We start from the raw sequence: 20,603 nt of genomic DNA on the forward strand, positions 1-20,603 counted from the left end.
AAACTTTCACAATGAAATTAATCCCATAAACTTTCACGATGAAATTAATCCCATAAACTTTCACAATGAAATTAATCCCATAAACTTTCACAATGAAATTAATCCCATAAACTTTCACAATGAAATTAATCCCATAAACTTTAACATTGAACTTAATTCCAAAAACTTTCACAATGAAATTAATCCCATAAACTTTCACAATGAAATTAATCCCATAAACTTTCACAATGAAATTAATCCCATAAACTTTCACAATGAAATTAATCCCATAAACTTTCACAATGAAATTAATCCCATTATCTTTCACAATGAAATCAATCCCATAAACTTTAATACTGAACTTAATCCCATAAACTTTAGCATCAAACGTAATCCCATAAACTTTATCACTAAATTTAATGACCAAAACATTAACATTTAATCACAAAAACTTGAACACTAACTTAATGCCAAATACATTAAGACTCAATTTAGGTTTGGTTTGGTTTTGTGAGGTTTTAATGTCATTATTCAGCACATGATAGGTTATACATGATGGTTGCCAGTATATTTAATGGGGAAAGAACCAGGTCAGAGCCTGGGAAGAACCACTAGTCTACAGGAAGATACTGGCAAGCTTTCTTATATGCCCATACTGGCCAAGCCTCCACATGAACCCATGTGGACAGAGGTGGGATGTGAGTGATCTGTAAAGGCATGTGCCTTACACTACTTGCCCCCACCCCTCACTTTAGAGTGCAGACATATATACACATGGGCATTCCTATGAACACCAAAGAGACAAAGAGATCACTACATCAAAATTCCACCAAGGTGGGCTCAGCCAAAGAAAGAAAAGAGCATTGGTGGGTTGGTTGAACATGATTCAGTGAGCCAGAGATTTTTCCCTCTATATCTCATGAAAAACCCTGGAAGCTAAATTACAAATATCTTCCAAACTTGTTCATGATATGGAAGAAGGTGCTGATTTCATGAGACTATGTGTCAAGTTGGAAAATTAACATTCTATAAAGCACTCACAATTTGTATGTGAAAAATGAGGCTCCAATGGTTGGGCTTACAGCCTTACTGAACATTCCTCCAACATATCTAATTACAACACTTGTCTTCCCAACACCTGTAAAAAAGTAAAACAAAATATTGAAATTATCTTTAAAGAACTCATTAAAAAAATACAATGTATAACCACATACTAAATGCAGAAGAAAATCAAGCATAGAACTAAACACCCCAAAGCTGGAACATTCTGGTCTATAATGAAATTTTCTGGTTCTTTAAGTACTTGAAATATCATTTAACAAAGAATAAATTGCTTCTGATACATAAAATAAACAATAGTAAAAAGAGGACTAAATACACATATACCTACCAGAGTCCTCAGTAAACACGTGATATTACATTTATTACATTATTATATTCAATATATATTGTCACAGTGATCATGCATTAAAGTCTGGTGAGCTCAAATAACCATGGTTTGGTGAATCTTGTTAAAATGTTAATAGAATGACATTAAAGGCTAGGGATAGTAGAAGACATTTTCATTCCCAAGCATATAGAAAAGAATCCATGAAACATATAAATCCCACCCACCCACCCCAAAAAAAGAAGAGGCCCAAGTGGATTTGATATGGCTCAAATGATATGCATTGGTATAAATGGAAGGTGCCTATTGAGTTAAAAGATTCCAATGTATTGACAATTTTCAGCAAATGATGTAATACCCTAATGGGTTAAAATACATGTTAAGATAATTTCCAGTGACATGATCAAAAACTGGAGGTATCTAACATGTCATTTAACTGTGTTTCAACATTCAATTACTGCAGCTTAACTAGAAGGTGCATTTTTGTGGTGTGAAATGTATTCTGATAGGATTCTCCATCATATTTCAGTGCAATATGGTTGTTGTTGTTGTTGTTGTTGTAGGGTTTAATGTCATTTTTCAGCACATGATAGGCTATACATGGTGGCCAGTATTAATGGTGGAGGAAGAACCCGGGAAAACCCCGAAATTTGCTTAACCCTTCTAAAAAAGCAGAAAAATGTTTCCCACCAAACTGCTGTGGAAACCACATATTTGTTTCATCATCAACGTGGACTACACATGCCAATGTGCTGCTGAAATTGTCCGTTGCATGGAAGGTTTGGCCATTTACTGTGATGGTAGGCTCTAAGTAAGGTTTTCCTATTGCAGGATGGTGCATCACCTGTCTTCTTGATACTGATTGCGAGACTTAAATGGGATAAGCTCAAGATAAATGGTCCATTTGGTGCTGTATGTGAGACACAGATTTGGCATCTAGGGAACAGTTACCAGAAAATAGGGGATCATGAACAGTCACTTCTTGTGCCTCTGCCTTCCATTTAAGTCTCCTCAGACTGAAGAGCCTGCCATCAGTCCGGTATCTGATGTTGTTCCCAGTGTCACAGTCAGTAACCATAGTGGAGAATATCATGCTGAAGAGGGTTGGGGCCAACACATAGCCTTGCATGACTCCATTGGTGACTGCATGGAAATAGTTCAGAAGACTCACCACCATCCATAACATGAACATGTATTGCCAAACCATTATAATGAATTTCTCTGGGCAACCAAATTTTGCCATGATCTTCCAAAGGCTTCCACAGCTGTGTCAAAAGCTTTTGTCAGAGCGATGAATGTCATGCACTTGTTGGAGTATTTTCATTGTATTTCTCCCCAGTTGACGAGCTCCAAAAACCATGTCTATGGTCCTCTGTCTTTTCCTGAAGTCACGCTGGCTCTTGTGAGCATTTAGTGTACCTTGTGAAGTGGAGGATGTTGGTACATGCTCACTTAACACAATTAACAGTGCAATTAAAAAATAAAACAAAATGTCGGTTCATGACCATTTCTTAACAGCTATGATAGCAAACAGCTGTAATTTTCACTGTAACTTCTAAGGTTTAGTGATGGCTGGGTTTCAATGATCATTTGGCAAAATCACTAAGCACTGGACAGTTGATTAGTGTTAATTTTCAGCCCTGATATGGTAAAACAAATTATATGTACTAATTAAATATAGATTAAAATGACATAACGTATAAAGCAGTCAACATGTCATCTTCACTAGCCGAGGTTCCAATATGATAATCCTATCTACACATTGACGGATCAAACATCTGTTGGATTTCATGAGTTGCCTCCCTTAGTATGTAATGCCAACTAACCAATAGCATGTGTGTGTGTAATCTGAATTATTAATGAAGCTTAAAAATGTTTCAGTCATATGGTTGTGATGTCAGCAGTGTAGCAGTTTATAGTGATGTCTAGCACTGGGGCATCATGCTGCAGATATGTAGCATGATGTCCCACCCAGTCACATTATCCTGACACCAGGCCAACCAGTCCTAACACTAATCTCTTAATGTCTAGCGAGGCAGCTGTTAGTATCATATTTAAAAGTCTTTGGTATGACTCAGCCTGGGTTCAAACCCATGACCTCCTGCATCCAAGGTGGACGCTTTAACCACTAGGCCACCAGAGCGGTCAGTGGTGCACTGTACATCTAGTGAAAATGGTGGAGGCAAATGACTTCAAAAGGATACTTTATAAGTTTAACATCGAAAGGATGACTATGTACCAGAGGGAAGCCATTACTGGTGTATCTGAGTGAGAGGCATTTGTACAAACACGGACCAGCAGCGGAAAATTGCTTATTTATCAGTCCATTCAAGTTGTGTGCTCCCTATGTATCAATCATGTAGAAACAGTGTTCAAATTTGAATAACTTAATTTTGATTGGATGTGGTGGCTTGCTGCTCATCAAATGAAATTTACAGACCCCAAGCACAGAAATATTTGCTCAGTACACCAAGGTGGTATGGATCATATTGGAACCTTGGCTAGCGAAGATGTTCACATGTAACATTTGTTACATTATGTAGCTTAGATTGTCTAACATAAACAGATGCATCTTTGGAGTTCATGAAATCAAAAAATGCGCTTGTGCATATTGTTTTGGAGATGCCTGGAATAGTCAATGTGTGGGTAATGAAAAAATATCTTGAATTTATTTAAACAAAGATGCACTGATATTGATAAAGGCATGGTGTAGTAACAAAAGACATGTTGTAGTAACAATAGGCATGGTGTAGTAACAAAAGAGTCAGAAATATTTAGACTTTCAAAATGAATACAGCATGATCTTGCCTATTGAAAAATTAGATTTGCTTCCCTTTCCTTACCACACCAGCATTATAATTTGTATGCAGAGCCTATGGGTTGTTTCCACCAAGCCCCAACAAATGGATAGTTGACCTTGATAGTTATGATGAAGAAGACAACAAAGAAATCTATGATCAATACTAATTATCACTTGTGGGGGATGTTCGTGAGAGATACATCCAGAAAACTACTAAAATACAGATTGATTCATATAAACTGCCTGCTGAAGCTTTTAGTGATGATCAGACAAAATGGCCTGAGGACAGCTATGCAGACCTTGTTCATTTTTTGATTTTTCAACAATCAGCATACACCAAGAAACGGTTGAAGAACTACAAGTCTCTTGATGCTTACATGCTTTTCCAAGACGGCTGGATCCAGGAAATACTGCACAAGGAAATTAATGGGGTTCATTTGTTGAGAGCAAAGGTACTTACACTTACACTATTTTTTCTTTCTCTCTTTTCGTAACATAACTTCAGTTAACTCCACTGTATTACTGCAGTAGGTTGTTTGTGATGACAGATTTATAGAGTTAAAATAACAATTATAGCATTTTCAATTTTATTCGAACTATTCATCTGTTTGTGAGTTTGCTGTAACTACACATGTTTAATAATGGTTGATTGATAGCACATGTGTACATTCCTCATGTACATGTATGGATACATTTGACATGTACAAAAAGCTAGAGTACTTACACAATATTAAACATTATATATATTAAAACTTGTTATGTTTCCTTCATTCTAAATTCCAGGTCACCCATTCTGTGCGAGTCAGACAGAAACTTCTAGAGCCACGGGTTATTGTTGGCACATAATGGGAGTGTGGAATCAGCACATTGCACATGCATGGCAGGACTGGGGGAATGTTGTACTCACACTGCCGCAGTTTTGTTTGCCTTGGAGAAAGGTGCGAGAATATGCAAAGAGCCTATAGTAACTGATGTACCTGCATACTGGATGTTTCCTAATTCAGCTAAATCTGACATGCCATATAAAAGACTTAAAAATATGGACTAACAGTCTGCAGTAAAAAAAATGACACCTTTCAAATAATGAATCTGTGCACATTGTTTCTGATAAACAAGCAGCATCAAACATACCATCGCCTACAGCAAATAAGGAAAACCTATTTTAGGATGAACTTCATCAAAATGTGCCAAATGCTGCCATTCTATCATTAAGAGGCAAGTTCTCAGAGAACTTCAAACCCAAGTCATTATTTGCAGAGTGGCCAATTGACTTGTGTCAGGTATGCATATACAAAAAGGATACAAGTAATTCAGATTCATCATATGAGAAGGGGTGTTAGAGAAGTGTAGTGCTCTAGACCTATCTTTTTCCAAGGAAGAAGCATCATATCTTGAGAAGTAGACGAGGGGCCAAACAAATAGTCTCTTCCGGCACAGATATCGTACAGGAAGAATAATTTCTTCCAAATTTTTATTATTGTGTATGCCACACTATAATTTCACAGCCATCTCTCACAATATTAAAAACAATCCGTGCATCTTATGATAATCCATCAACAAATCGCTGAGGGTATTTGCAATGAACTATTTATGTCTCTGCAAGGTGTTTATATAGGCAGGAAGACATGATATTGGCATGTTACTTAGTAACTTAGATTGGTAGGTAGGTTAGCAGGCAGGCAATAACTTACATAGGGTACAGACAAAATCGCCAAGGACCAACTCCCCCAAGGACCAAATTCCCAAGGACAAACTCCCCCAAAGCAAAATGAATGACAGGACAAAAATCCCCTTCCCAAGTCTTAGTTTAGCTCTTTTTCACCTTTATAAACCATCATAAATATATGAAGTTTTGTGCTGGCTTCCCTTTAGTATACAAAAGATGTATTATGTGTGGGTAAGATTTTGATTTTGACATGGAGATTAAGATGCCTAATGACTGTTTTCACCTAAGACTAATTGCACACATATGTGCTTTGTCACCTCACTTTAATAAGTATGGTCAATTCATGAAAACTCGGACTTGCAGGTGAATTTGGACGAGTTATGTAAAAGATTAATGCTTTACATCTTGTTTATCTTTCTTGCTCATAAGCTGTTACCCATATGATGAATAAACCTTTCTTCTAATTAAAAGAGTTTTGTCCAGTGACCATTTACTTCTGAAAAGTACATATACATATATGTGTGTATGCTTCGAATATAATTCACCAATCAACTTCCTGAATCCAGTGACCTGAAACATTTCACCCTGTACCACAGCATATACTTAATCAATGTCATGTAATATGATCCCATTATCACTTTCTTATAACTATTAATGACATGTTAAGGGAGTGAAATAAATATGTTTTCACAATAAATGAAAAACTGATAACAAAATAAAAGAACACATATAAAGGTAAAGAAAAAAAACCCAGAAAGATTGATGTATCCATTTGGAAATAAAGAACAGAAAATATCAGAAAGTCTAAAAAGTGAGTGAAAGAGTTTCTTTAGTAAATTCTTGGATTTGTCATTTAAAAAAATATAAATAAAATTAAATTGTTTACAACTGATTTCTAATAAATATGAAAACTGAATTACATAAATATTAAACTTTTTCATATATCTATACTTCTGAATAATATAATGGGTGAATCTAAGCCATGCATATTCTGTTCTGTCAGAATTTTCCGAGATTGACCCTTCTAAATTTACTTTATTAGACCATTGCTGTCACATTTTGGGAAGTACTTGAAAAATGTTTGAGTAACATAAAATTCCATAATTTAATTAACTGAAACATGTTACATTTCTTCTTTTTCATCTATCCTGTTTCAAAATAAATCAGTATATTTGCAATGGTTTAAAACGTTTAAAAACTTTGACTGGGGAGAGGATATGTTCTATCTTTCATTGTGCTGGGAAGAGGGTGTTGGTGGGGGGGGGGGTATGGGATTTTTTCTTACACCCAATTTACATTATACTTAGGTAGAGACAGGAAAGCACACATTTAAGTATTAGGGAGAGATCAGTTTAGATCAAATACAATATGATAATAAAATTATCTTGATGGTCTGTTTGGTCACGGAGTTTACGTTAAACTCCCGCTGACTGCTGTTTCAGTTTGGAAGATATTAATTTCTTGCCTTGAGATCCTAACACAACAACCTTCGCCTCCAGTGATTTCATCTTCCCCTCTTGCTGAGACATCTGTGATGCGTGATTGCTACTTAGGATGCCACAAGAATAAGTATTACAGGCTGCACGAATGTAATCTAATGAAAACAACCGTGTTAAAAAATTTGCTTCTAAGAAAATACATGAGAGAATCAGCCACCATTTTTATATCACGTGATTGACTACAAAACTAAATGTAGCCAAAAGGTGAAATCCAATTTTACTTGAATGTATTTACTAACTACAAATGCAGTTATATCATAATAAATTAATATGATTATTATTTCGAAAGAATTTATGCTATTATAAAAAAACAGAGAAATTTGAAATTCTATCAGCGTCTATGTAAGTGTTGCTATTTGGATAACATGGAAGAAACCAAGAAGGCACAGACTGCGAAGCCGGGTGGAGATACAATATTTGGAAAGATTATCCGAAAAGAAATACCATGCAACCTTATTTATGAAGATGATCAGGTTTTATTCTCGTGAAATCTCTGCAGTTAATTTGTTGTCTGTGCATATTTTATTGTAGTACCGGTGGCTGCACAGCAATTATGTACATTATATTGTCGTCCTTGGTTTTGACGCACCTACTTTCACTATTTCATAAATAAGCTTTCATAGCGCACCTGTCATTTCCTTTGCAACTTCAGTTATTGTAGCAAAGCAAGAATATCAAATGACTGTGATATATTCCCCTGTACGCCATTTGGCATGCTTTTAACCACACGACCCCATATATACAGTGTATATTGATTTTTTTTAATGATCTTGTTTGACTGCTATTGCATTGTTACAGATGTTTCATGAATAATAATGAGCTCATTGTTCACATTTAATATAGTGTATTAGTTAAATATAATAACCAACAAAGAAACTGCAGCAAAACTTTGCGTTCGAAACAACCTACTCCACAAACTGGCTGGCTCAACCCGGGGTGCTAGTGCTTAGACACTCAGGACATCAGCACTGGTCATCTTATTTGACAGCTGAGTATTGCATTCCTGTCTGGGCTCGATCATCCTACACTAAGTTAATTGATGTCTTGCTCAACACAACAATGTGCATAATCTCCGGAACACTACTTCCAACTCCTTTACCATGGCTGCAGGTACTTATCAACATTCATCCTCCACATCTGTATCGCCAGGAAGCAATCACAAAAATGTTGGCTAAGTTCTATGCTAGTGATAAACTTCCACTGTACATGAACATCGCCTCACATCCAGCAGTCCGCTTGTCTTCGAGATGCCCAGTCTGGTTAGGTTCATTTGCCAGAGGATATGACATCTGTCTCAGCATGGAGTGTTGAGTGGTCTTCAGCAGAGGTTGTAAACAACACCCTCATAACTGAGCCATCTGTCTGCCCTCCAGGCTTCAACCTTTCATGTCATCTGTGGACCACACTGAACTGCTTTCAGATAGGACAGGGTCATTCTGCCGTCAACCTTGTCTGATGGTGTCAGGCCACTAACTCTTCTTCTTGTGGAACTTGTCAGACCATGTCACACATTGTGAACTACTGTCCACTGACAAAGTTTCCTGGTGGACTGCAGGCTCTGCACCTTGCTGATGATGATGTTAAATGGCTGAGCATGCACACGATAATAATAATAATACAAGCAAAGTATGTTTCTTGTAAATATGCACAACTTATAATTGCAAAGAACCATCTGTGAAAATCAGTAACACTATCTCCACATAAAAGTTTATAATGCAGTACATTATTCTAAACAGTGTTACTGCTGCAATTATCCACTGCCAATAATGTTGCTGTCACAGGTTCAATAGCTGTCTGGCTATTGATTATGGCAGGAAGTTAATTTGCCCCATCCAAATAATTAGCACAGATTTTTATGTGGTCTTGCTGATAGGAAAAAAAGAGATTTTAGTGAAATGAATTTGTTTTTTGTGGTATTGACCTTTGTTCATTTCACAGCTGATAATGGTTTGATTTGAACAAACTTTTCTGTTTATGTGACTCATTGCTGATTAGTGTAAACAAATGTTGTTCTCATGACCTCACTGTGAGATGCATTCTTTTGAGAAATGGAAATTTATGACACTGCACCAAAACAGAGTAACTGCAGAAATGGGTGGATGATGCAACATATCCTCCTGTATCATCATGTTCGCACTTACCACCATGTTATTAGAAAATATACCACCTAAATAAGTTCTTTTTATAAAGAAAAATGGGAGTAACATTTTGTCATTATCTTTGCATGCATGCAACCAGGCAACCCTTAAATAATGTGTTTTGATGCACTCTCAATGAATCTTCTTCCCCTTACACTGTTGGAAATATTTGATCCACAGCAATGATCCTTAGCAAAGGCATATTAATATCATATAGAATACACAGATTTAATTGAAAAACAGGAAGAAACTTAATTTTGCATTTAGTCATACCTACATACAATTAGTTACATTCATGCTTGTGTACAAATGTAAAAACATTCATATGTATTGGTGTATGTACATGATATACATTCACACATATAAAAGCATGCTAATTTAGTTAAAGGAACTAGTTATTAAGAATCTTGTTTCTGTGTTAAAAATACATTAAAAACAAGAGTAAAAATGTGATTTATATCCAAAAATTAAAGATATATTACTTACATAAATAGACCCCAGTCTAATTATATGTAAGGATTGGCTAATACACACTTAGGATATATGTATGCATGCATGAAAGGTTTTAATATACAAGTAAAAAAAGAGTTGGACAAGACTTTAAAAGTGTATATAGAAAGCATGTATGAAATCAGTATAAAATGCACATAAAGGTGTTTATAGAAGGCATATAATGGTTTTATACAGAAAGCATGTATTAAATAAATGAAACAGGTCATGCTATCAGGTGTAGTGGTCAACTCAGTAGCCTAAAAATGTAAACTTCATCTTCTTCTGTTAGAAAACCAAAAGGACTTTGCCCTGTGACTTTTTTTGGAGGTACATTGAAACCTGTATCATTTTTAATTTGGCATTTAGGCCTGTAATTTATAATTTGTCTTTTGGGCCTGTCATATATAATTTGGCATTGAGGCCTGTTATTTATAATTTGGCATTTAGGCATATCATTCATAATTTGGCATTTAGGCCTATCATTCATAATTTTGCATTTAGGTCTGTCATTCATAATTTGGCATTTAGGCCTGTCATTTATAATTTGGCATTTAGGTCTGTCATTCATAATTTGGCATTTAGGCCTGTCATTTATAATTTGGCATTTAGGCTTGGCATTTATAATTTAGCATTTAGGCCTGTCATTCATAATTTGGCATTTAGGCTTGGCATTTATAATTTGGCATTTAGGCTTGGCATTTATAATTTGGCATTTAGGCCTGTCACATTTGTAATTTTGGCATTTAGGCCTGTCATTTATAATTTGGCATTTAGGCCTGTCACATTTATAATTTTGGCATTTAGGCTTGTCATTTATAATTTAGCATTTATTCTTGTAACTTTCATAATATGGCATTTAGGCCTGTCTCTTTTTCAGAAGTGCAATAAATATATCATTGGGATTCTGTTTTGGGACCTTAATACTGAAATCCTAAGAAAATCTCAAGAATCATCCAAACATTCATTGTAGCAGGAATACTATGAAGGGACATCAGTGGAAAGCAAAAATTTTTAAAGAAGCAGTAGAATCAAGCTTTTGTCTATAAATGAGTCAGACAAATGCTATTAGCACTTGGTTATCAACCCGTTAAGGGTAATAATGGTTTTTGGGGGAATGTGTTTCATGTGCATGCTCCCCTCTCCCCAAGTATTATCCGTAATCTGAAAGTAACTGTTGTATAAATGAATGTTTCTTGGGTTGTATTACAGTATGGTCTCCTCTTTTCAGTGCATTGGTTTCAAGGACATTTCACCACAGGCCCCTATCCATTTCCTGGTGGTACCAAAGAAACCAATTGTAATGTTGGATGAAGCTGAAGCTGAAGATCAGCAGGTATAACTTAACATATTCTTTATGTCATGAACATATGCTTATGAATGATAAAATTTCAGGTGGGATATTTTGAAATGTTTATGGCCATTGTAAACAAGATACCACTAACCCATGCGCTCGGGAATGTACAAGAAGTTAGATGCAATCTACTGATGTCATATTGGATAGTCAGTGGTTATCATGTCAGACTCCTCAGAAGCGGGAGGTCACGGGTTCGACTCCCGGCCAAGCCATATCAAAGATATAAAAATGGTACTGACAGAAGCCTCGCTAGGTGCTCAGAATTAAGAGGTTAGTGTTGGGACTGGTTGGCCTCGTGTCAGGATAATATGATTGGGTGGGACATCATGCTGCATGTCTGCGGCATGATGCCCCAGAGCTAGATATCACTATAAACTGCCACACTGCAGACATCGTGGTGATATGAATGAAAAATTGTTAAAGCTACCTTAAAAATCCAAATCACACATCATGTCAGACTCTGATTTCAATGTTTACTATCAGATCAGCCTATATTGACTAGCATTGTGTGTTTCAGGACAAAGCACTTAGCGGTAATTTCCTCGGCACTAATTAGTCTGCTTGAGATTATGTGCTGTAAAACACCATCTATCTATGAAAACAATAATGAGTCCACATTCTGTCATTCTTTGTTGTTTAACAAATGCTGCATGGTTTTTTTTGTGTGCAAATTTAAACTTGGTACCTTTGTCATTACATAAACCTGACTAAATTCATTGATACTGTGTTAAGATGCTCACAATGGCTTCTTGTGGAACAACATTTTTGTGCACAGTCTTTAAATTATACAGGTCTTTCCTTTTCTTAAGGTTATTTGTGTAAGTTTTTTCTACTCATGGAAGAGATAATTTAGCCAACCATAAAAAGTTTTGACAGGCTGTATAGCAGAATAAAAGGACCGTAAAGTGACAGTTGTCAAGCCATAATACAGAATAATGGACCGTAAAGTGACAATTGTCAAGCCATAATACAGAATAATGGACCGTAAAGTGACAATTGTCAAGCCATAATACAGAATAATGGATTGTAAAGTGACAATTGTCAAGCCGTAATGCAGAATAAAGGACCGTAAAGTGACAGTTGTCAAGCCATAATACAGAATAAAGGAGGGTAATGTGAAGATTGTCGAGCCATAAAACCAGAAACTACAGCAAAGTGACAGTTGAGACTACAAAGAAAAGGATGTCAAGGTGGCAATTGTCAAATCATAACAAAGAGAAAAGGAAGGCAAAGTGACAGTTTTTTCAAACTAATACCAAGCAGGCAAAGATTATTTATGAAATCTAGAACTTTTTAAGACTTTTGGAAATTAAAGGAAGAGTTTGTGCTGAATTTTTTTTGCCTGGATTGCTTTTCGATTTAATTTTATTGGTGTTATTGCAAATTTGATAATTTAAAAATAAAAACTTTTATTAAGAAAAGTATATTTTTTTTTGCTTCTTCAGAAATTTAGATATACATGTATTTCATGCTTATTTCAGCTACTCGGACACCTTCTGCTGGTTGTCAAGAAGGTGGCCAGAGAACAAGGGTTAGACGATGGTTACAGAATTACTATTAACAATGGTCGGGACGGTGGCCAATCAGTGTACCATTTACATATCCATGTGATGGGAGGCAGGCAGATGGAGTGGCCTCCAGGCTAGTGCTCAAGGTTCTGACCCTTGACTGAGGTCATCCTTTGCTGATTCAGCATGCTGACATGTATGATCCATAGAAAATTGTTTGTGTGTTGTGTTTTCATTTGATGGAAATATGTTCTTGTGTCTTGTAAATATTCTTCTTTGATTCATCTTACTAAACACATGTACTTTTTCTCTGTTAATTACAGCGGCAGCTGTAGATATCTGATGCATGCTCATGCATATCCTATTGCCTGAAGTATAAATCATGGTTACAAATTAATACTTGAGTGAAAAAATTTGTATTCAGTTTTTGGTAATCTAGATATTTGCTGCATTTAAGTGAAACTCGGAGATAATATCGCTTTAGGTTTAAAGTTTATGTAATTATATGGTAGGAGTTGTCTTGCCTTTCCAGCTTATGCATCATGATGGGCCATGTTAAAGTTTTGCATGAAAGTTTTTGAAAGTCACTTATCATTGGCTGCATTGAACTGAAACTTTAGAACAATTTTACTGTAAAGTTTATGCTAGGAATTTCTGTAATGCTTCTTTAAGCAAAAAGCCAGATTCATCATTGTGAACAAAGTTAAAGTGTGTCAAAGTTGTTGAAAGTAACAAATCTACGTTTGTTGCTGCATTCATTTGAATCTTTGGCATAATATTATAGTTGGTCAGAAAGTTTTTATGTTAGGTGTTTATGTGTTGCCAATTTATAAGCTGATGTGCTGGGAGTTCCAATCTACACAGCTTAAGCAAAAAGTATGTTTCATCATTGTAACCAGTGTGAAGTTTTTCGATTAAAAGTTTGAAAGTCACACATCTTTAGTATCAGTTGCCATATTTAAATGAAAATTTTTGATTATGGATCTAAAGATTTTACTCTGAAATGCATTAAGTTCCTGTCTTGCTAACTTAAGCAATGGGGTCAACAATGTTAAAGGTGAAAGTGGTTTAAAATCAGAAGCAAATACTATACTGACACATGTTAAACACCAAATTGTACAGATACTAACAGTTTTAATTTTGTATCATTATTTTCAATAAGAAATGTCTGAAATTATGTAATTGAAAATAGGTATGGTTCCATTATGAAATTTCACATTTGTTTTGCAATTCATATACATATAAGTCAGTTTACGAGAGATAATACAGAAATCTGCATGACGCATGTTGCATGGAAATTAAGGTGAAATGTTTTAGGGTAGATTTTTACCCTTACCATATATACACATTTATAATTTGAATCAAAGTGCAAAATGCAAAAACCCTGATCTGCCATAGCATAATGTGCTTGCATATCAGGGTCTATGTTGTTTGCGTTACTGATTATTCCAAATAAACTGCACAAACCCAGATCTACTAGTGCATTAAGCAGCAGCAGATCTAGGTCTGTGCAGGTTGCAGTTTGACTCGTCTTATAAGCGAGTATATATGGTAATTAGTTTTTTTTACTGCCGATTACATCCACATGATATGCCTCTTTTATTTACACTTCATTTTGGGTGTTGGAATGGAATAGCATTACTCTGTCTGGTGTTGGTAATAAAAAAAGCATTAAGTAACTTATGTGTTATTTCTTTTATCTTGTGTGGGTCAGTGATTTCAAAAGTGGAAAGTAGTTTCCATTTTGTCTTACACTGAAGTAAACTGCAAATCATCATGGGCACTATGTCTGAACACCTGATGCGTTATCAGTCACTCCAGTACAGTTTTTTTGGACATGGCCATTCATTTGATGGCTAGTCAGCAGTAGTGTGAGATTTTTGACATGGCCATACTTTGGATAGCTAATCTACATGGTCTTACCTTTAATGTCTACTTTACCATGTCATGAAGGTCTGTATATCTAATCCAACATCAACTGCACCATTAAAGATTTTTTGTTGACATGGCCATACTTTGTATGGCTAATCTACATGGTCTTACCTTTAATGTCTACTTTACCATGTCATGAAGGTCTGTATATCTAATCCAACATCAACTGCACAATTAAAGATTTTTTGTTGACATGGCCATACTTTGTATGGCTAATCTACATGGTCTTACCTTTAATGTCTACTTTACTATGTCATGAAGGTCTATATATCTAATCCAACATCAACTGCACCATTAAAGATATTTTGTTGACATGGCCATACTTTGTATGGCTAATCTACATGGGCATGCCTTTAATGTCTACTTTACCATGTCATGAAGGTCTGTATATCTAATCCAACATCAACTGCACCATTAAAGATTTTTTGTTGACATGGCCATACTTTGTATGGCTAATCTACATGTCTTACCTTTAATGTCTACTTTACCATGTCATGAAGGTCTGTATATCTAATCCAACATCAACTGCACCATTAAAGATATTTTGTTGACATGGCCATACTTTGTATGGCTAATCTACATGGGCATGCCTTTAATGTCTACTTTACCATGTCATGAAGGTCTGTATATCTAATCCAACATCAGCTGCACCATTAAAGATATTTTCTTGACATGGCCATACTTTGTATGGCTAATCTACATGGGCATGCCTTTAATGTCTACTTTACCATGTCATGAAGGTCTGTATATCTAATCCAACATCAACTGCACCATTAAAGATTTTTTGTTGACATGGCCATACTTTGTATGGCTAATCTACATGGCCTTACCTTTAATGTCTACTTTACCATGTCATGAAGGTCTGTATATCTAATCCAACATCAACTGCACCATTAAAGATATTTTGTTGACATGGCCATACTTTGTATGGTTAATCTACATGGGCATGCCTTTAATGTCTACTTTACCATGTCATGAAGGTCTGTATATCTAATCCAACATCAACTGCACCATTAAAGATTTTTTGTTGACATGGCCATACTTTGTATGGCTAATCTACATGGTCTTACCTTTAATGTATACTTTACCATGTCATGGAGGTCTGTATATCTAATCCAACATCAACTGCACCATTAAAGATTTTTTGTTGACATGGCCCTACTTTGTATGGCTAATCTACATGGGCATGCCTTTAATGTCTACTTTACCATGTCATGAAGGTCTGTATATCTAATCCAACATCAACTGCACCATTAAAGATTTTTTGTTGACATGGCCATACTTTGTATAGCTACTCTACATGGTCTTACCTTTGATGTCTACTTTACCGTGTCATGAAGGTCTGTATATCTAATCCAACATCAACTGCACAATTAAAGATTTTTTGTTGACATGGCCATACTTTGTATGGCTAATCTACATGGTCTTACCTTTAATGTCTACTTTACCGTGTTGTGAAGGTCTATATATCAAATCCAACATCAACTGCACCATTAAAGATATTTTGTTGACATGGCCATACTTTATATGGCTTATCTACATGGGCATGCCTTTAATGTCTACTGTACCATGTCATGAAGGTCTGTATATCTAATCCAACATCAACTGCACCATTAAAGATTTTATGTTGACATGGCCATACTTTGTATGGCTAATCTACATGGTCTTACCTTTAATGTCTACTTTACTATGTCATGAAGGTCTGTATATCTAATCCAACATCAACTGCACCATTAAAGATTTTTTGTTGACATGGCCATACTTTGTATGGCTAATCTACATGTCTTACCTTTAATGTCTACTTTACCATGTCATGAAGGTCTGTATATCTAATCCAACATCAACTGCACCATTAAAGATATTTTGTTGACATGGCCATACTTTGTATTGCTAATCTACATGGGCATGCCTTTAATGTCTACTTTACCATGTCATGAAGGTCTGTATATCTAATCCAACATCAACTGCACCATTAAAGATATTTTGTTGACATGGCCATACTTTGTATGGCTAATCTACATGGGCATGCCTTTAATGTCTACTTTACCATGTCATGAAGGTCTGTATATCTAATCCAACATCAACTGCACTATTAAAGATTTTTTGTTGACATGGCCATACTTTGTATGGCTAATCTACATGGTCTTACCTTTAATGTCTACTTTACCATGTCATGAAGGTCTGTATATCTAATCCAACATCAACTGCACCATTAAAGATATTTTGTTGACATGGCCATACTTTGTATGGCTAATCTACATGGGCATGCCTTTAATGTCTACTTTACCATGTCATGAAGGTCTGTATATCTAATCCAACATCAACTGCACCATTAAAGATTTTTTGTTGACATGGCCATACTTTGTATGGCTAATCTACATGGTCTTACCTTTAATGTATACTTTACCATGTCATGAAGGTCTGTATATCTAATCCAACATCAACTGCACCATTAAAGATTTTTTGTTGACATGGCCCTACTTTGTATGGCTAATCTACATGGGCATGCCTTTAATGTCTACTTTACCATGTCATGAAGGTCTGTATATCTAATCCAACATCAACTGCACCATTAAAGATTTTTTGTTGACATGGCCATACTTTGTATAGCTACTCTACATGGTCTTACCTTTGATGTCTACTTTACCGTGTCATGAAGGTCTGTATATCTAATCCAACATCAACTGCACAATTAAAGATTTTTTGTTGACATGGCCATACTTTGTATGGCTAATCTACATGGTCTTACCTTTAATGTCTACTTTACCGTGTTGTGAAGGTCTATATATCAAATCCAACATCAACTGCACCATTAAAGATATTTTGTTGACATGGCCATACTTTATATGGCTTATCTACATGGGCATGCCTTTAATGTCTACTGTACCATGTCATGAAGGTCTGTATATCTAATCCAACATCAACTGCACCATTAAAGATTTTATGTTGACATGGCCATACTTTGTATGGCTAATCTACATGGTCTTACCTTTAATGTCTACTTTACTATGTCATGAAGGTCTGTATATCTAATCCAACATCAACTGCACCATTAAAGATTTTTTGTTGACATGGCCATACTTTGTATGGCTAATCTACATGGTCTTACCTTTAATGCCTACTTTACCATGTCATGAAGGTCTGTATATCTAATCCAACATCAACTGCACCATTAAAGATTTTTTGTTGACATGGCCATACTTTGTATGGCTAATCTACATGGTCTTACCTTTAATGTCTACTTTACTATGTCATGAAGGTCTATATATCTAATCCAACATCAACTGCACCATTAAAGATATTTTGTTGACATGGCCCTACTTTGTATGGCTAATCTACATGGGCATGCCTTTAATGTCTACTTTACCATGTCATGAAGGTCTGTATATCTAATCCAACATCAACTGCACCATTAAAGATATTTTCTTGACATGGCCATACTTTGTATTGCTAATCTACATGGGCATGCCTTTAATGTCTACTTTACCATGTCATGAAGGTCTGTATATCTAATCCAACATCAACTGCACCATTAAAGATTTTTTGTTGACATGGCCATACTTTGTATGGCTAATCTACATGGTCTTACCTTTAATGTCTACTTTACCATGTCATGAAGGTCTGTATATCTAATCCAACATCAACTGCACCATTAAAGATTTTTTGTTGACATGGCCATACTTTGTATGGCTAATCTACATGTCTTACCTTTAATGTCTACTTTACCATGTCATGAAGGTCTGTATATCTAATCCAACATCAACTGCACCATTAAAGATATTTTGTTGACATGGCCATACTTTGTATTGCTAATCTACATGGGCATGCCTTTAATGTCTACTTTACCATGTCATGAAGGTCTGTATATCTAATCCAACATCAACTGCACCATTAAAGATATTTTGTTGACATGGCCATACTTTGTATGGCTAATCTACATGGGCATGCCTTTAATGTCTACTTTACCATGTCATGAAGGTCTGTATATCTAATCCAACATCAACTGCACCATTAAAGATTTTTTGTTGACATGGCCATACTTTGTATGGCTAATCTACATGGTCTTACCTTTAATGTCTACTTTACCATGTCATGAAGGTCTGTATATCTAATCCAACATCAACTGCACCATTAAAGATATTTTGTTGACATGGCCATACTTTGTATGGCTAATCTACATGGGCATGCCTTTAATGTCTACTTTACCATGTCATGAAGGTCTGTATATCTAATCCAACATCAACTGCACCATTAAAGATTTTTTGTTGACATGGCCATACTTTGTATGGCTAATCTACATGGTCTTACCTTTAATGTATACTTTACCATGTCATGAAGGTCTGTATATCTAATCCAACATCAACTGCACCATTAAAGATTTTTTGTTGACATGGCCCTACTTTGTATGGCTAATCTACATGGGCATGCCTTTAATGTCTACTTTACCATGTCATGAAGGTCTGTATATCTAATCCAACATCAACTGCACCATTAAAGATTTTTTGTTGACATGGCCATACTTTGTATAGCTACTCTACATGGTCTTACCTTTGATGTCTACTTTACCGTGTCATGAAGGTCTGTATATCTAATCCAACATCAACTGCACAATTAAAGATTTTTTGTTGACATGGCCATACTTTGTATGGCTAATCTACATGGTCTTACCTTTAATGTCTACTTTACCGTGTTGTGAAGGTCTATATATCAAATCCAACATCAACTGCACAATTAAAGATATTTTGTTGACATGGCCATACTTTATATGGCTTATCTACATGGGCATGCCTTTAATGTCTACTGTACCATGTCATGAAGGTCTGTATATCTAATCCAACATCAACTGCACCATTAAAGATTTTTATGTTGACATGGCCATACTTTGTATGGCTAATCTACATGGTCTTACCTTTAATGTCTACTTTACTATGTCATGAAGGTCTGTATATCTAATCCAACATCAACTGCACCATTAAAGATTTTTTGTTGACATGGCCATACTTTGTATGGCTAATCTACATGGTCTTACCTTTAATGCCTACTTTACCATGTCATGAAGGTCTGTATATCTAATCCAACATCAACTGCACCATTAAAGATTTTTTGTTGACATGGCCATACTTTGTATGGCTAATCTACATGGTCTTACCTTTAATGTCTACTTTACTATGTCATGAAGGTCTATATATCTAATCCAACATCAACTGCACCATTAAAGATATTTTGTTGACATGGCCCTACTTTGTATGGCTAATCTACATGGGCATGCCTTTAATGTCTACTTTACCATGTCATGAAGGTCTGTATATCTAATCCAACATCAACTGCACCATTAAAGATATTTTCTTGACATGGCCATACTTTGTATGGCTAATCTACATGGGCATGCCTTTAATGTCTACTTTACCATGTCATGAAGGTCTGTATATCTAATCCAACATCAACTGCACCATTAAAGATTTTTTGTTGACATGGCCATACTTTGTATGGCTAATCTACATGGTCTTACCTTTAATGTCTACTTTACCATGTCATGAAGGTCTGTATATCTAATCCAACATCAACTGCACCATTAAAGATTTTTTGTTGACATGGCCCTACTTTGTATGGCTAATCTACATGGGCATGCCTTTAATGTCTACTTTACCATGTCATGAAGGTCTGTATATCTAATCCAACATCAACTGCACCATTAAAGATTTTTTGTTGACATGGCCATACTTTGTATAGCTACTCTACATGGTCTTACCTTTGATGTCTACTTTACCGTGTCATGAAGGTCTGTATATCTAATCCAACATCAACTGCACCATTAAAGATTTTTTGTTGACATGGCCATACTTTGTAT

General features: G+C 35.6%; 2 protein-coding genes across 2 annotated transcripts in view; one reads left to right on the forward strand and one right to left on the reverse strand.

Annotated features, from left to right (window-relative positions):
• The window catches only part of LOC149793066 (ras-related protein Rab-31-like), a 40,611-nt gene extending 33,110 nt beyond the window's left edge, over positions 1-7,501 (reverse strand). Inside the window, exons 1-2 of the mRNA XM_089966965.1 lie at positions 7,298-7,501; positions 1,021-1,117 (exon numbers count right to left, since the gene is read on the reverse strand). Of these exons, the coding sequence (XP_089823091.1) occupies positions 1,021-1,117; positions 7,298-7,361 (161 nt within the window). The 5' untranslated portion in view covers positions 7,362-7,501. The remainder of the gene's footprint in view (positions 1-1,020; positions 1,118-7,297) is intronic.
• Positions 7,502-7,678: 177 nt separating this feature from the next.
• On the forward strand, positions 7,679-13,224 carry LOC149793067 (adenosine 5'-monophosphoramidase HINT1-like). The gene is made up of 3 exons (XM_089966966.1): positions 7,679-7,804; positions 11,190-11,294; positions 12,797-13,224. The coding sequence occupies exons 1-3, from the start codon at positions 7,697-7,699 to the stop codon at positions 12,959-12,961; spliced, it is 378 nt and encodes a 125-aa protein (XP_089823092.1). The 5' UTR covers positions 7,679-7,696; the 3' UTR covers positions 12,962-13,224.
• The last annotated feature ends 7,379 nt before the right edge of the window (positions 13,225-20,603 follow it).

The sequence above is a fragment of the Sinohyriopsis cumingii genome, chromosome 8, assembly GCF_028554795.1.
Source record: "Sinohyriopsis cumingii isolate HCF-2022 chromosome 8, ASM2855479v2, whole genome shotgun sequence".
Taxonomy (NCBI): domain Eukaryota; kingdom Metazoa; phylum Mollusca; class Bivalvia; order Unionida; family Unionidae; genus Sinohyriopsis; species Sinohyriopsis cumingii.

Coding starts and splice junctions, on each gene's coding strand:
- LOC149793067 (XM_089966966.1), top strand. CDS start 7,697: ATGGAAGAAACCAAGAAGGCACAGACTGCGAAGCCGGGTGGAGATACA. Junction 7,805..11,189: donor TTATTTATGAAGATGATCAG/GTTTTATTCTCG, acceptor TCCTCTTTTCAG/TGCATTGGTTTCAAGGACAT. Junction 11,295..12,796: donor CTGAAGCTGAAGATCAGCAG/GTATAACTTAAC, acceptor TGCTTATTTCAG/CTACTCGGACACCTTCTGCT.